Below are 17,343 nucleotides of genomic sequence, written 5' to 3' on the forward strand. Positions count from 1 at the left end.
AAGTAAACGCGGGCAAGCGAGAGCAAGAAGCAAGTACCGAGCACCAGAGACCACTTGCGCTCTCGGAAGAGTTTCTGAAGGTAAAGCCAACCTTCCCCCTTCCTCCTTCAAGGGCTTTCCGCGGCGGCCTCGCCGTGAGGAGGAGTGGGATGAGCCCGGGCAGCCGCCCACTGGGCCGCCATGCATATCGCCGTCCGCGCCTGGCGGCCACCGGGAAAGAGCCTGGGCCGGGAGGTAGGCGGGAAAGTGGCGGGAATGCGGCAAGAAAGCGGTGGAAAAGCACCGGGGCAGCGCAGTCCCGGGACCGGCCTTTTAACTCGGCTGCCTGCCGTAAAGTGCGCGGCCCGGCGGAGGGGCGGGGCTGACGCAAAGCGCCGCAAAAGGTCGCGCGTCTCCGGCAGCGCTCGCGGCACACGCGCCGCGCGCGGCTCGCGCGCCGTGCTCAATCCCGCGGGGCGGATGGCGCGAGGCCGCGCGCTCCCGCGGGCAGCGCGGCCGCGCGCGTAGGGGCCCCGCTCAGCGCCTCTGCCGCACCGCTTCTCCCGCGCCGCTTCTCCCGCGCCCCTCCGCGCCATGCTGGCCGCCGCCTGGCTGGGCAGGGGCTCCTGGGGGCTCCTCCGCGGCGCGGCGCGGAGGCGGCCGGGCGGCGGCGGAGCGAGGCCTCTGGGCGGCCAGCCCGGCTCGGCGGCGGCGGTGGGTGGGGGGCGGCGCGGCGGGGGCGTCTCCTGCCTGCCCGCCTGCGCGGGGCTCCCGCGGCTGCTGCGCGCGCCCGCCGCCGCCTGGCGCCTCCTCAGCGGCGGGGCCGCCCCGCCCGACCCCCGGCGGGAGCGCGGCGCGGCGGGGCCCTACGCCGAGCTGGTACGTGAGGGACAGCGGGGACGGGGCGGGCAAACAGGTGTCGCGCCCGATACTCCGGGGCAGAGACTCTGCCCTGGGGGCTCTCGCGGCGCGGCGCTTTCCTGTCGAAGGCGAAGTTAATGTTTAGCAGGTCGAGGCCGTGTACCTTGAGAAAGCAGCAGGCTGCTTCCGAGAACTTTGCGGGCTTTTTGTCTAGCTAAGTGGAAAAAGTATTTGTCGCGATTAAAACTCTTTTACGTGCCAAGGCGGGGTTCGAGTTCCTGCCCTGAAGTTTTTTCATTTCTTGCTTTACAGTATGAAAACCCCTGGACCATCCCAAATATCCTGTCCATGGCGAGAATGGGTCTGGCGCCAGTTTTGGGCTATTTGATTGTTGAAGAAAATTTCAACGTTGCCCTCGGTGTCTTTGTCCTGGCTGGCGTGACAGACCTGGTACGTCTGCGCCGGTTTGGAAAGGCTTTGGGTACACTGGGCGCACGGAGATCCCGTGGGCATGCATTGAAACGGACTCCTGTATAGAATGGAAACGAACAAAACAGATTCGTTTTTAGATTTGTTGGTTTCTAGGAATGCTGTATATATCCTTTATGGTGCGGCAAAGGGAATTTGCAGGTGCCTGAAAGGGACTTAATGCTAATGGATGAAAGGGGAATGTCAGGGCTCCCTGACCAGCCCCAGGGGGGCATTGGCCACTCAGTGCTTGTGCCCCTGGTGGTCTGTTAAATGATACAAGTATCAGCTAAGAGGTATCACATTTTATCCTAGTTAAATTTGCTGTTTCACCTGATGTCATTCATTAAATAGCTCTCTAGAGTAGGGTACACGAACGTTTTCGTTCATACTCTTTTAACAGAGAGTAATTTAATTTTGGTTTTCCTAGTTGGACGGATTTATTGCACGGAACTGGGCTAATCAGAAATCAGCACTGGGAAGTGCTCTCGATCCCCTGGCAGATAAAATCCTCATCAGTGTGCTCTACGTGAGCCTAACTTGTGCAAATCTTATCCCAGGTGAGGAAATGTCAGTTGTGTGCTCTAGATAAGGTAAAGGTCAGTTTATGTGTAGCAACATTTCTACTGTTTCTAGAAGGAAAACTGTGTATCCCTTGGAACTCTTGCTTTGCTCTTTGCTCTCATTAAACACTTCCAAAGGGACGCCACAGAAAGCAAGTGCTACCACATAAAAAATGGCATGTACTGCCATTTTTAAGTGCTCTTTGTTTAAAGTAATAATAATAGCTCTATAAAGTTGTTTTTCATGGACTGGATTGTTTTAAGACTTCAGCTTAAGCCCTTTCAGGAGTTGTGTTAAACATCCTCAGTAATGCAAAGAACTTGTTCAAGAGAATTTGGGTGTGCTTATTTTGTCTCACTTCCAGTTTTCTGCTCTTTTAGTTGTGTTTTACCTTTACTCATGGACAGTTTTTCACTGGCTGGTGTTGGCTTATCTTGCAGTTCCCCTGACTTCCATGATTATCCTGCGGGATGCGGCACTCATTGCCGCTGTTTTTTACGTGCGATACAAAACTCTTTCTCCACCGGTGAGTGCTCAGCATTAAAAGTGTGTAATCATAGCAAAAAATACGTGACTAAGCTTAATTAATAGCAAAGTTGTGACCAAGAGATTTGTCATTTTGAGACTTGATGGTTACAAGATGTAATGCTTGTTCTTTTGCCAGATAGATTTCTGAGCAGAGCAGTGTTTTAATAAAATATGGTTTGTAAAGATAAGTCAGAGCTACTGATAGCTTTTTTCCTGTGTGTGATGATGTGTAATAATAAATCTTACAAAAGAGCAGTGTAATTCTTTAGTGCTACAATTGCCTTTTCTTTATCATTTATCTGTATCTGTATCAGGTGTATTGGATTGAATGTACAAGCACTGCATTTTTTTTCCTCTTTTGTCCCCCAACAGAGAACACTGAGTAGGTATTTTAACCCCTGTTATGCTACTGCACAATTAAAACCAACATTCATCAGCAAGGTAAGAGCAATAACTCGTGACAAAAGATAACTCCTGGGTACTTGGAGCATTGTGTGGTTTGGAGGATGGGGATAATTTACCACTACTGCTGAGTACCGTTTCAAAATAGTGCCAATTGTACCCAGATCCTGAAAGGTTTTCAACTATGCTCTGTCAGAACACATGCTAATTTGGAGAGAGTAAGATGCTTATTTTAAGAAGGTTTCTAAATAAATTTTCTTTATGTAAATTAATCCTTAAATCAGTAATCAAAGTGTATGTTGGTATTCCTTGTACTTCTTCATGTTGCTCACAGTTCCTGTTTTGCTGTTTCTCAGATGAACACGGCAGTTCAGCTGATTTTGGTGGCGGCTTCTTTAGCAGCACCTGTTTTCAATTATGTGGACAGCATATATCTGCAGACATTATGGTAACTAATACCTTACTCTTTTTTTCCCAGATAATTTAATGTGCTCCTAAGGAAACTGGTATTTGAGATTAATTTGTGTGGAACAAAAAAATCTTCTGTGCCCAGAAGATGCAATAAGCCCATGTGCCTGAATCTTTACACCTTTAGTCTTTAAATGACACCAGAACTAGATGTTTATTGGTACTTAATGAAACTAGTTAGGATCCAGGAATAATAGCTTAGAAACAAGTCATTGGGGTAGGCATGGTGCACACAGGCAAAACATAAATTCAGCTCAGTGGAGAAAAAAGGAACAGGAACAAAGGCTGCATGGATTCCTCATTTATTCATACCAGAAGTGTCCTTGAACAAGCAACCTTGGGATCGTTAATAACAGCCATTCTTATTTTTGCTTTATACTGTACCTGCTATCTTAAAATCCAGGTTTCTGCAGCCTGTTTGAAAAGCACATGGAAAAATGGTGATTCCTGCTAGACTTTAGGAAGGAAGGAGAGAGATGGGATGAGAACAGGCATAAAGGAGCTTCTGTCCTTAAGAAATGCTGTTCCTTCTGCTGTCACTGGAGCTCTGAACTGCAGCTGGCTGCAGCTGTTATGAGTGCAGTTATTTTTCCTGAATTGTTTGGCAAGAGTTTAGAACAAAGAGTTCTGAATAGCAGATGTCAGAATTACTTGGTTTAAAGTAGTGCAAAATCCAGTGTTACTTGTCTTCTAGGGAAATAAAAAACCCAACCAAACCAAAGAAACCAAAACCACCAACCCAAACCAAGAAGCTTTTCAGGAACTATGAATGAACCTTGATCTTAACAGTCTGTGGGTTTTTATCCTGGTGGTAAGACAAAATCTAGAGTTGCCTCTGGGTGTAATTTGCCTGGGTGTTCTGTGAATACTCTCAGAAACTCCCTGGCAGAGTGCTCAGGAAGGGGAGCAGAGGGGCAGGCAGGGCTGTGGCTGTGACTCCCACCTCAGGGTGGTGTCAGTCTTTCACACAGAGGAGCACTGCTCATTTAGGAATATCTGTGGTCTGGGAAGGAAACAGAAGAGGCTGAAGCAGGAACTTGTTCTTTAGCTTTGGGACTTGGTGAAAATGGAAAGTTCAAGTCTTGAGTGGTTTGAATGCTCCCTGCTCACACTACCAAGGAATAGTTTCTCACACCTGTCAGTTCTCAAGCTGGTAAAAGTTATGTAGGCTGCAAATGTTCAATCTTTTATTTCCCCTTCTCTAAAGCAAGTGCTGGTGTGGTGATAATTTGTCCTGGTATGCAGTTACACTGAAGCATGCTGCTTACCCCTGAATGGCAGAGCCTTTGTTTATCTAATCCTCCCCATAGCACTGAATTTCAGCTTATAAACTGTAAGCTGCATTTTTGTGGAGCATAGTTCCTGACTGTGTAGCTATAAACAGATACTTTAAAAGGAAAAAAAAAAAAAAAAAAAAGAAAAGGCACTTTTTATATTGTCTTTTCCCCAAAGGTGCATCACAGCTTTCACAACGGTGACATCTGCCTACAGCTATTACCACTATGGCAGGAAAACTGTCCAGGTGATCAAGAACAAGTGAAGTGGTCCAGGTGATAAAAGGTGAAGTGTTCCTGGAAAGGCAGGAAGGTGCTGTGCCCCCAGAGGTGGTGGTATTGCAGCTGAGTTTTGGATCAAAGCACTCTTTGTTTTTCTGCTTAAACCATGGCATCACAATGAAGTGAAATTTGAACATGTACTGTGTATATATGTAGAGACAGACTTTTTGATTTATTTTTAATTTCTTTAAAAATGAGGTTGTTTACAAAAACAAATAAATAATTCGTAAAAACACAGGTTACTTGCTGCTGCCATGTGCATTCTGAGTAATTTTATGCTGGTTTTGAAGTCAAGACACACACTTGGCACCAGATTTGTTTTGCCATATTCATGCAAGGCACTGAGTGCACTGGGATCTGAGAAGAAAAAGCAATTACCAGAGCAAGTTTGTACCTCGGCCTAAGTCAGTAAACCAGCACTGCTCATTAGGACCTAATGACTCACCTCAGGCTGCAGCAGAAGAAAGCATGTCATCGAGGGACAGTATCTTCAGAAATTTAAAGCAGAGAGAAATTTTGCTTTATATTCATGAGTGATACTGATAAGCCATGAAGAGTTCCTGCCCTGCTCCCTTTTCTTTCTAAAGATGAACAATGATGAACTGTACTCAGGGTTTTTGACAAAGGTCAGCGGTGCTGTGAGGAGTCTGTACCCAAATGGAGTTATGTTTCTCATCCTATGTATTAATTTCTAGTGATTGAAAGAAATTCCTGTATCTCCAGATACTTTAAAGCTTCTAAAGATGTTGTTTAATCCCAATACCACGGGCTGAAGAGGACATTTAAAATACTGTCCAAATGAATGGAGACAGTGGAAGTAATTTTAGATGTGTTTGCTGTTATTTCTTCCTGTACTTCCAGCTTCAAGATGTACTCTGTGCTCCCACTCATGCAGGGACAACTTGTTCTTTGTCTGTTCTCTACCTACAAAACTGAAGAAAGGACAAGGCAGAACAGGTCAAGTTGATCAAAAACTCGTATTTTCTCTGTGTGAGCAACGTGATTTTTCTTTTATGTCATAAAAAAAGTACAACTATGAAGGGTTTCAATGACTAAAATCAGGAGGTAAACAATACCACAGTATTATTGTTGTATTAGCAAAGAAAACTTTGTGTAGGAGAGCACACCGTCTCTTTTGTGATAGTGTGTTTGTATAGACAAAGTATTTTAATGCTTTCTTTATATTGAAACTTGTATAAAATGGTGCACAGAGAAAACACTCGCTCTTTATTAGTACCTTTGTTTTAGCTGGCCCCGTTTTTAATGGTCAACCCTGCATCTTTCAGCAAAGGATAAGAGGGCAAAGCCTGTGGACGTTTCCTTAAACTACATGAGTAGTGGAGTATTTTCCGTGACTGGACCAGTTCAAAAAGCGGATATTTATTGTACCCGCTCGGCTGGTTGCTGTTATGTTCTGGTTAATGCTATTGGAGCTGGCTTGGGGAACGCTTCCGGCCCCGCGCGGCCGCCGTACCGCGGCCGCGCCTTTCCCGCGATGGCGGCGCCCGAGCCGCCGCCGCCGCCGCCCGAGGGCTCCAGGCCGCTGAGCGCGCTGCTGAGCGGCATCGCCCAGGCCGCCTTCCACGGCACCGCTGGCATCACCGAGGAGCTGCTGCGCGCCCAGCTCTACCCCGAGGCTCCGCCGGAGGAGTTCCGCGCCCTGCGCGCCAAGATGGGCGGCCTGCTGCAGGTACCGGCGGCGCGGGCCCGGCGCGCTGCTGGGGGAAGGGGCCGTGGTCTGGGGGAAGCCGCACTCCCGCCGGTGTCCGGCATCCCCTCCTCCGGGGGCTCTGGGTGCGGCGCCCAGAGCACTGCCCTGCCCTGCCCTGCCCTGCCCTGCCCGCGGTGACATCTCCGGCTCCATCCCCGAGCGGGCACAGCCCGATGCGGGGACCGGCCCGAAGCTGTGTCAGGGGAGGGTTAGTTGGATATCAGCAAAAGGCTCTTCACCAGGAGCGGGGCTGGGTGCTGAACAGGCTCCCCGGGCAGCGGGCACAGCACCAGCCTGGCAGAGCTCTAGAAGCGTTTGGGCAATGCTCTCAGGCACAGGGTGGGGCTGTGCAGGGCCGGGAGCTGGGCTCCGTGGTTCCGTACGGTGGCTCCCATAAAACGGCGCTCCCTCCGCCATCCTGTGCCTCGGGCTGCCTGGCCGCCCCTCGGGAGCCGCAGCTCCTCAGGCCCCGCGCTGAGCAGGGACGGGAGGCACTCGGGGATCTGTGCTCCTGGGAACACAAACCTGCTCCTCTCTGAGAAGAGCTGCCGCTTTCTTGTGAGGAAAAGAAAAGCACCACCAATCATGAGGCAAGCCAGTGTGCTTAGTCAACAGATTTTGCTTTTTGCACAAGGGAAAAAATCTTTTTCCCTCTAATGGAGCCTTTTGGTCTCCGTTCAAAGAGAGCAGCGTTGTGTAGTTCCCGAGAGCTGCATGCTGCTCAGGGAGCCTCCAGGTGCTAAATCCTTGGATGGCCACTGCCACCTTGTGGGTAAATGCACGCTTGGATTGGCCAGATTTATAAACCTTTAAGTTACCCACTAGTAGTAGTTCTGAATAGAATTGAGAGATTTGGAATTTGATGAGGATGATGTCACTCCCTTTCTGCCTTTATGGAGGTTTTGTTGTTTATTTAATGATCAGATTCATGTGGTGCCCCCAGAAGCCTGCAGTGGAAGCTGAATCCTTAAAACTGATTCCTTCAGGGCTCTGTGGGCTTCTTTCTAGTGGGTAACTTAAAGGAAGTGACACCTAAGTTCTACGGATTCTTGTAAGATCTGTGCTCTAGAGCATCCTAAAAGAGCCCCTTGGCCTTCTGGTCGCTCTGAGGGCCCTCTTTCCTTCACACCTGCAAGTTTTGAGGGGGAAGGTTGATATTGGGACTGTGCTTTGGAATTAAACTGATCTTCCTCTTTTAGTATCTCCCTCACTTGAAATCTGAAGAGTTTTTGTGTTGCACTGAATTTTCTGATAGCAGCAAACTTCAAAAGTGATCCTCTGTGCTTATATCTTGGTCTTTGGATGCACCTCTTGGGTGCTGGTGTCTCCTCAGCACCTTACTGAAGAAGCAAAACTTACTGCAAGATCTGCCTTTTCCCTTCCTTGCCAAGTGCCATGTGAATTTCTGAGCTTATTTATTCCAGTTTTGATACTTGATTGTGAAAAATCTCTATGATTAAAATGGCAAGAGCTGGGGGAAAAAATATGTCTTTGTTACCTTTTTGTGGTTTTATTTTTTTCCTTCTTCCTCTGGGTGGTAGAGGAAGTGGAGCAAACAGCAGGATGGCAAAGTCTAGAAGCAGAGAGATTCATTGCCCCTGTGGCTTAATTGGTGTAGTAGTTGGTGTCTTCTAAGCAGTAAACATGGATCTGGACCATAAATCAACCTCTTCCTTTCCCTGGATCTGAGCTTAAACAAGGTGAAGGACTTCCCAGTACCTTTCTGCATTCCACCTGTGCAAAGCATGGGGATGAATAAAAAGTCTTTCATACTCACTGTAGCAATAAAAAAACTAATTTTTTCTCCCTCTGGATTATACAGAGAGTAGTGCTGGGTTTATGTTTATAAGAGATGTCATTGTGATCTACTTCTTCCACCTGTTTCCTTTGCTGCCCATCCATCTGCTGAATATGCATGAATCATCTGACCTCTTTCTAAAATGCCACATTTAATTTGTAGTGAAATCATGTTTCTTTATTAAATTTACTTTGAAAAAAATTCTTATTTCTTGTGTGGAGACTCGTGGAAGGCAGGACAAAGCCCTAGGAAGGCTGGCCCTGGAGAACCATATGATTTCAATGTTCATTTAATTGTTTTTTGCCTTCATGCTTCCAGCCTCCTGTCCCTTAAGGCTGCAAAGCATTGAGAAAGTGGGGAGAGCAACTTTTGTGAATTCTCACCCCCAGCTTTTTTGGGTTTTTCAAAGGTTATTTCATCCTGATTAAAACACTAAATTTGTCTGCTTCTTACATAAGTTTAATTTACAGTATTAGTCCGCCAGTCATAGTTCCTTTCCATCTGGAGTAATCCCACTGTTTTCCTTTTGGTGGCAGTAACCTCTTGCATTTATTGAACGGGATCCTTGGCTGCTGTGTTTAAAGAGTCCTCCTTCACTCTTCTGCTTTGGAAAAACTTTACATAGGCTAAATAATAGTAAACATTTCAGCATGAGGAGTAGAAATATTTTATTGTATTTGATTTATAAGTTGTTTTGTTTGTTTTTTTGTTTGGTCAGGGTTTTTTTTTTTAAAATACTGAGGAAGTTACCATCTGTAATAAATATCCTGATATGTGAATATAATATAATATAATATAATATAATATAATATAATATAATATAATATAATATAATATAATATAATTAATATAACATAATATATCTTGTAATATACAATTGTAGCTTATATGTTGTTAAATATATTTCTATTTATAAATAATATTATATAATTAATAATAAGAGCTTGAAATCCAGCATATAAATGTGTTGTCCCTATAGATTGTCACCCTCCTGCTAGGGACTGCAGCCCTTTCCCTATGAGGTTGCTGTTGTGACCTCAAGAGGGGTTTCCAAAGCATTTTTACCCCTGTTTGACAAGGAAAAGACAACTCCATCTTCATAACAGGGACCTGCCCTCATAGGAAAAGTCAGAGCAGAAAAACGCTTGGAAGGTTCCCTCAGCTGTGGAGGATAAAGGCCTTTGCTTCTTCAGCAAGGATTTCTGCTAACAGAAACATTTCTGCTAACAATTTTGGCTAACTGGTGGAAAATAAATGACTTCTTGCATTTTTTAATAAGGGAAAAAAGTTGCCATTCTTCCCTCTCCTCGGATACCTTGTGATTCCTCAAAAGTGTGGGCTGGATCATGAACTCCAGGGCAATTTGCAGTTGTCCAGACTTCTGGAAGTCTGAGATGGAGAGCAGCTTCAGAGTTAATATGAGAGACTGCTTGCTTTCAGCCACTTAGATTTGCAGTTGTGCCTGCATCTACTAACTAAAAAGAAAATCTTTTATGCAAATTCATTCTTCTTGATTCAGGGAAAAGGAAAACAAATACTTGTCCCCCTATTTTCTACCCAAAAATGTGTCCCATGTAGTGTTATACTTTTCACTCCAGTGAATGGCTGGGCTTATAATGGATAATTCTATTTGTTGTTGGGCTAAGTGAAAATGTATTAATAACTTTGCACAGAATTTTGTGAGGGAGAGAATGTCTATAGTGTCTATGGGACATACATGAGAAAATTATTATTGTCTGAATTAATGTTTGCCTGGAACAACTAAATAGAAATCATAGCCTTTTTTTTTTTTTTTTTAATTTAGCAAAACACCACTATTATGTAGCTCACTAATCTGAGCACAGCTCAGTTGCCAGCTCAGCAGTGTCTGGTGTTGCAGCATACATTTTTTTGCATAAACTCTAATCCCACAGTTGTTACTTCTTTTTTTCCCCTTTTCCAGCTTTGTCTTAGGAGGGTAGAAAATGTAATGTTTACTGGGACTAGCACCTACTGAATTGCAGTGATGAAAATGTGCATGGGCACTATCCCAAAGCACTCTCACTGCTTTTAATGTGAGTTATTGTAGCTTTTAGGTTGGTGTACGTGTGGTCACTTCACAAGGGAACTGGCCCAGCTGGCAGGTCACATAAAGTGGAGGGGGAAAATGCTAGAAAACAATGAAGTGGAGAGGAAGGTTGGGTGCTGAACGTGATGGGGTTGAAGAACATTGCCAGGAGTGATAAGATCAGTGCTCCACTGCCTGCAGCAGCAATTTGGTGTTTAGGTATGTCAGCTAGAAAGAGCAGCGTGCCTGCATCATTAGGGATTTTTTCATGACTTTTTCGTGATTTCTCAAGTTGCAAAAGTTGGGATTTGTGTTGTTAGAGCCTCTCACATTTGCAGTGTTGTTTTCACTGGTACTGTGATTCCTGAGGAGATGCGTAGGAGGTGGTGTTATTGCTGGTGGCTCTGGGATTTGGAGGTGATGCTGTTCTGCATCACGAGCATTGTTTTAAACAACAGGGTGTGAACAAGGAGCCTGTACATTACAAACCTCAGTTAACTACATCTGCAAATCCTCCAGGTGGACAGAAACAAAAGGGCTCGCACCCCCCGTAATGACGTTGTCCATTTAATGAGTGGTGTTTTCTATAACTGACTGAGACAGAAAGGCTCGTTTCATCGGGGACTGTGAAATGCTGCTATTCTGTGACTGTGCCACCTCAGTGAAAATGGCTCACCTGAAGTTTAATGGTTTACCTGACCTTTTTATAGTGCCTTTTTTTTTTTAAGGTTAGCTACTAAGAAAACGTGGTAGATTAAAGAAACGTCATCAGATCTGCGTCACTGATCTCTAACAGGTGTGGTAGACTCTGTATTGCCCAAACAAGAAGCAAATCTCTTTCTCTCTCTCTTCCTCTCTCTCTCTCTCTCTCTCTCTCCCCTAATTACAGTGTTGATTACATCTCTGCAAGCAGAGATCTGGTTGCTTTGTCCCAGTTGTGGAGGTTGGTGATACCTGTGTGTTTCTAGAGCAGGCAGGTCAGTACTGGCTCTTCTCATGTCTAATGCCTCTGCACTACCTCTAAGTTTTAGAATGCCCTAGTGGATCTTAAATCTGCTAATTGCCAGGTAATGGACTTCAGAGCAGCATGCTGCTGAGGAACTTGGATTCCCTGGTGGTGGCAGTGCTCACGTCCTGCTGATTCCCACTTTCCCACTCAAATATGTAGTTTAATTTGTTGTATTTGTAGGACTTCTGCAAGTACGTAGCATTTTAATCATTAATGACACAATTTCTCAAAAAAAAAAAACCATAAAAACCCAACCCTACAGGTGTGATTTCACAAGTTACACACTCATGTGTGTGTCTGTGAGCTGCATATTCTGTATATATAGAGGGGTCTGTGCACACAGACACTGCCATGCACAGAAAGGGAAATATATTAGTTATGCTGGAGTTCATTATTCCAGCCTGATCCCCATGGTGTTTCTCTTGACCTGAACGAGAGACTACTCTGATTGAAGGACAGGGAGTCAGATCTTGCCTTTGAAGATCATTATTCCAAATTAAATGCTTTTATTATGCTTATTTAGTATTCATCAAACACCTGCTGTATGGAATATATTTGAAAAGGGAGAAGGACTCCCTTAGGCTTCACATGCAGTTTCATGCCTTTATTTCAGTACCACTAAGGCTCCATTCCCTATTCCCCAAAGTGTGTGGGAAATGATTAAGAGGGTGATGAAGCTCAGTGTCATCATCTCACAGCACTGGTGATTTTCTAGACTACTTTGAGTTGTCTTTCCTCTTTTAAATGTGGGACTCTGAAAAGGGGAGAGTTTGAGCTGTCTCATCTTCAATTTGATACATAAAGAAAGACTAAAAGGAAAGGAAAGGCTCAGTGCTGAAATTTTGTTCTTTATTAAATGATACTTTAAAAATGGTGTCTCTTACAACTGGTGCAAAGGAAGATTAGTTCTTGCTTGCTTTAGGAGCCAACTGATGGTGTCAAGGAAGTAAAAATAATCATTTTCAACCTCACTGGTCTCATGTGAGGCTGCCACACAGCTGAGCAGAAAATATGCCTTTCTTTCTTGCTTTCTTTCTTCAGAGAGAGTGGTTAACACATGGAGTAGCACTCTGTCAAAGGTGCAGGAGCTGTGGTATGCACTTGAGTGAAGTTCACAGCTAGTGTATGAAAAGGAAATTTGGATGACACTTGCAACTCAACCTTTTTACAAGCTGAACATCTGAAATTTTAAATTCCTCTTAACACTTATCTACAATCTTGGCATGATATAATTTAGATTTTTGACAGTGCTAATGTGTAGCAACTGGGTGCAGTATATCCAACAACTTATTAGAAAGAAAAAAAATGCAGACAAGACTAAAAATTCTGTATGGTATGGCTAGAATTTGCTTGTATGGCTAGAATTATTGCAGTTTGAAGCTTGTACTCTGGATTTCTTCCAGTCTGGTGACCAAATATGATGGAACCTGACTTCTTCAACATTTGGATGACATTTGTTTTTTCAATAGCTCATTTAATTAAAAAAAAAAAAAAAAAAGAAAGAAAAGCTTTGTGGCACAAAATACCAGGCACTGAAAATGTTACATTAAGTCCTTTTCCATTGATGTTTTAGTCCTAAAACCCAATGGGACAGAAGCTGTCAGGTAAGAACATCTGACAGCTTGAGCTGCTGAGTGGCTCCTGTGTGTTTCTCCAGGAGCCTCTCTGGGCAGTTAGGATTAGCTGCAGCTTCCTGGGAGGGCTCCAAGATCATCCCTGGGAGATGATTTATTTTATAACAAAGTGATTTGAGTCACTTTATTTAAAGGCAGAGCCTAAAATACCTAGTTTTTAATTTTATAATTATCATTATAAATGTATGCTTTTACACTGTGAATTTTAAGGAAAGGATTTAATTTATGGAGTAAGTAAGAATGAGTGGAACATTGATGGCCTCCATTGTGAAGGATTAAGGGTTCATTATTGGGAAAACCAAACTGGCTTGGTTGGTTTGTGGGCTTTGGTTAGTTGGTTTATTTTGGGTGGTTGTTTTTGTTGGGTTTGTTTTGTTTTGGCAGGTTATTTGTTTGTTTTGAGGGGAAGGCATTTTTGTTTTGTATTATTAATACCTGAAGCTTAAGCACAGTAGTTTTCCATATTTTTTACCATTGTATTTAGCAGTCATAAACAAGGAAACCAAATCTTCCTTTACTTATTTTAGCCACCCAACTATTTAAAAATTGGACTGTTTGAACGATGTAAGTTGGACTTTCCTTTTCCTTTGTTTACAGTGCATGAGCACCTGGTTCTGGTTGATAGCCAAGATCTAATTCAGAGTATTCTATCTTTTATAAAGTTGGTAGTTTTAGAATTGTACAGCAAGCCTGGGACTCCCTCCTCATTCTCAGTTCCCACTGGAGTTCAGTATCTGTTTATCTGCTGTGCTTGAGAACTGCAAGTTGAATTTTTAAAGGTGACAGTGATCTTGGAATGCATTTTTTTATCCCTCTAATTCTTTGGCATATTCCATATTTACCTATTTACAATGCTGGTTTATATGTGGTTTCATCTAAGTAAAAATAGACTGCAACAATCTCATGAAAACAAGACATAAAATATACTATTCAGAGAAGATGTGAAATAACAGCCAACTTGTCCAAACAGTTTATAGCCTTAAGTGTTTTTCTAACTATTTTTAAAATGTTTTTGTCATTGTGTCATGTCATTGTGCATATGTTAATACATTTCTGAAAGCATGTTTTTTTCACATCTCTCTCTCTTCCCTAACAGTAAAAAGTGGCAATACAAATATAGTTTGAGCAAAATCTGTGGGTTTTTTCCCAAATAAGGTTAGATTTTTTTTCTGGTTGAGATGTTTTGGGATCTTTGCCAAAAGATTTCTACCTCAGCTTGGTGGGTAGTTTTTCCTTTCCTTTCTTTGCAGTCTCTCTGAACTGTGATGCCAGGATTTTGAGGATACACGCAGACACTGAAGTAGAATCTGTGTGAAAGGCAAGTAATCAACAGACATTTTTACTCCTTGTCTGACATTTACACATGGCTTTGTTGTCTCTCTTCAGACTGTCACATCAGATGTGCTGTTCTCTCAGACTCTTTTTGCCATTTCTGGTTCAAGAGTAGTTTTTATTCTCTTCTGACAAGCTGTTTGTATAAGTACCTTTTAGTTTTACAGTCACACATGGCAGAAATGTTTTGTGTATTTGGATTAGTTGTGATTCCTTTTTTATTTTTTCATTTAGCTCAAATTTTTAACATTTTTGAAGTGAGAAAAATGGTTGTAACTCCCTTTTTCTGTCAAAGAAAAAATGGTACATTTATGATTTACATTTGCTTGGCAAGGAAAGTGGGTTTGTTCATTTTATGACATGTCAGGAAATCTATAAAAAGTCTCATAATGAACAGAAAGCTCTAATGAAGTTGTCCAGTTCATGTGGACAAATGGCAGGGAGTTAACTGAGTAGGAGTAGCCCCCAATTTGACTAAAAGACAAAAGCCACAGGAAAAATTAATTGAATTCTTTTTGATGCCAAGGGTTGCAGTGTCTTGGGGCAATTAATTGTTGATGTTTCTAGCAGTTGAGGCCTAAAAATGTGAAATCTAAGAGCAGATTTTCAGCACAAACAGTTTCCACTGGTGGTGTCCCTGCAAGCTCTGCCAGCCACAGTGGTGAGCATGCAGCAGAGAAGAGGGCTGGGGAGGGACGGGGCAGGGGAGGCACAGGGCTGGGGTGGACAGGGCTGGGGAGGGACAGGGCTGGGGTGGCACAGGGCTGGGGAGGGGTTCCTACAAGCTTGGGAAAACCTGATGGCTTGGCCAGCTCTACTGATGGATAACTCCAGCAGCCCAACCTGACAGAGACAGAGAATCACCCTCTCTGGGGTAATCAAAGCAGTCATTAATGTTTAATGGGATTCTGTTGGAGAGGGCTTTGGTCGATGTCTTAGCTGTTTGATCACATCATTAGCTTTTCTTCTCCCCAAAATGTTAATTATATTTAGTGCAGAGATAATTTTTGATACAGGAAATGGCAACTAGGTCTTTATGGGAAAGTGAGAGATGGTTTCTTCCAAGCTCCCTGCTTTGGCCTTTGCTCCTATCAGGTGACGTTTTCCAGCAACAGGGATGGAGAGGAGGATTTACAGTTGGGAACCCTGTGCTGAGGAGTTTGACCTGCTGCTCCTTTCTCCTCGTAAAGGCTCGGCTGTTCACAGTCACCGTGGCTGCTGCTGGTTTGGCGAACATGTTTTATGTTTCACTGAGCTGACAGGAGGGAAAACCATTTTCCCTGTGCTGAAAGGAAGCCCTGGTGGCTGGGATCCTGAGAATGGAAGCTTCCCTCTCACCTGTCAGCTCTGTCAGCATGTAACATGAGTTGTCAGAGTAGGTGGTGAAGGACCAGCTGGCAGAGCACTGGTGCTTGCTTCCTGTGAGGCAGTGTAGTCTGTAAGCTTGCCTCCTTTCCTGGATCGGTTTGCAGGGTCTGCAGGGTTATGGCTAAGGCAGGGATGTATTCCCAGCCTGGGCTGGGAGTGGAGAAATCCTTCTTCTTCCAGGTAGGAAATGGAACTCCAGCTGCTGCTTAGAGTGGCAATAGCAGATAATGCACAGTAGTGCTGGGAAAGAGGGAGAGCAGAGATTGGAGTCAGAATTTGCCACTAAAAGGGTGTGCATGGCAGCAGTGGAGGGATGAGACTCATGTTTTTCACTGCTAGAGCATCTCTGCTTTATGTCCAAATGAAAGCCAAGGGACAGATTAGCTGAGGTAACCATTAACTTTTAAGATGCAGACAATCAAGGTACTCTGAGTATAAGTGGATATTAAATTCATGCTACTAAGTCTGTTTCTGTGCTTGGTTCATAATAAAGCAAGTTTGTGCTGATTTCACTGACAGGATTACTGCTTGCAAAGCTCCAACAAGCTCTGCTAATGTCTGCACCAGTACTGCACTCAGGGTAGGGCTACAGCTTTTTTTTTTCCATGTCTTTAAAATGAAGAAGTGCTCCAACTTCTATTTTTAACTCTCCTAAGTGAAATGAGATTAGACATGAAGCAGTAGTCCACAGCAGCAAGTAATTTTCCCAGAGTGATAGTAGAAACCTGATAAACACAGATCTCTTATATTGTAAGAGAGTAGAGGGGAGGAAGAAAAGGCTGAGCATGTGGTCTCCTAAGCGAATGACAGGTCATGTCACCAGTTCCAGGACTGTCAGTGTGTCTGTCTCTCTTTTCCTGCTTTTACTCCCTCCCTTGAGTTTTTTTGTTGGTTTTTTTTTTTTTAATTTACCGTCTTTTATTTTCTGTCCTATCTGGATTTCTTCTGTCTTTTATTTACCTCTCTGTCTTTGGCAATAGTGCAGTAAATTGCTTTCATCTGATGAGAGTTCTTGCTTCTGAATCCAGCTCCTTCAGGCCTGAAGAAGAAACCATTTTAGACCGAATAATGTAACCTTTAAAGATTTGTATGTTCTCCAAGAAAACAGCTCCCTTCTGCTGAAGCCAAGTTCAGGGAGCACATGTGTGTGCACATTCATTTTGAAAGAGGTTGAACCTCTCAAACTTCTCTGTAATACAGTTGCATCTTTAAGAACTACTGGAAATGTGACATTTCTTTCCCTCCACCCCAAGTGTCAAAATGCTTTCTAAACCACAGCAAAAAATTGACCTTGAGTGGGGAGAAAAGTATTGGCGAAGTCTGGGATTTTTTTTCTTTGCTGTAATTCAGTAGAGTACAGGTCAGGTTGGACAATTTATATTTGTATTTTTAATTTCAGTATGTTTATATTTTTAATCCTCCTGTATCACCTTTGTTGTTACAAGTATATCTGCTATTAATAGAACTTTTGTTTTGTTCCATGTTTTATCTCCCTCCAGCCGGTCCAGCCTATCTGTGCTCTCAGAGAAGCACTTTCCATTGCTTTTTTTCTTGTATAAGTCTTCCTCTTTCTATTTTAAATAATACAAGTGTTTTGAGAACTTACTCAGGAAGGAAG

General features: G+C 43.6%; 2 protein-coding genes across 3 annotated transcripts in view; both read left to right on the plus strand.

The window, feature by feature from the left end:
- Window positions 1-461: 461 nt before the first annotated feature.
- CRLS1 (cardiolipin synthase 1) lies at window positions 462-5,063 on the plus strand. 2 transcript variants are annotated; one of them, XM_059840950.1, is made up of 7 exons: window positions 462-858; window positions 1,153-1,290; window positions 1,739-1,868; window positions 2,313-2,398; window positions 2,773-2,841; window positions 3,159-3,250; window positions 3,965-4,687. In XM_059840950.1, exons 1-7 carry the CDS (start codon window positions 574-576, stop codon window positions 4,041-4,043), a joined length of 879 nt encoding a protein of 292 aa, XP_059696933.1. In that variant the 5' UTR covers window positions 462-573; the 3' UTR covers window positions 4,044-4,687. The 2 variants fall into 2 exon arrangements, with proteins under 2 accessions (XP_059696933.1, XP_059696932.1); XM_059840949.1 differs by lacking the exon at window positions 3,965-4,687 and adding an exon at window positions 4,723-5,063 and having other exon boundaries at window positions 489-858.
- Window positions 5,064-6,297: 1,234 nt separating this feature from the next.
- The window catches only part of COMMD1 (copper metabolism domain containing 1), a 61,011-nt gene continuing 49,965 nt past the window's right edge, over window positions 6,298-17,343 (plus strand). Inside the window, exon 1 of the mRNA XM_059840951.1 lies at window positions 6,298-6,516. Within this exon, the coding sequence (XP_059696934.1) occupies window positions 6,322-6,516 (195 nt within the window). The 5' untranslated portion in view covers window positions 6,298-6,321. The remainder of the gene's footprint in view (window positions 6,517-17,343) is intronic.

This window comes from Haemorhous mexicanus, chromosome 3 (assembly GCF_027477595.1).
Source record: "Haemorhous mexicanus isolate bHaeMex1 chromosome 3, bHaeMex1.pri, whole genome shotgun sequence".
Classification (NCBI taxonomy): Eukaryota; Metazoa; Chordata; class Aves; order Passeriformes; family Fringillidae; genus Haemorhous; species Haemorhous mexicanus.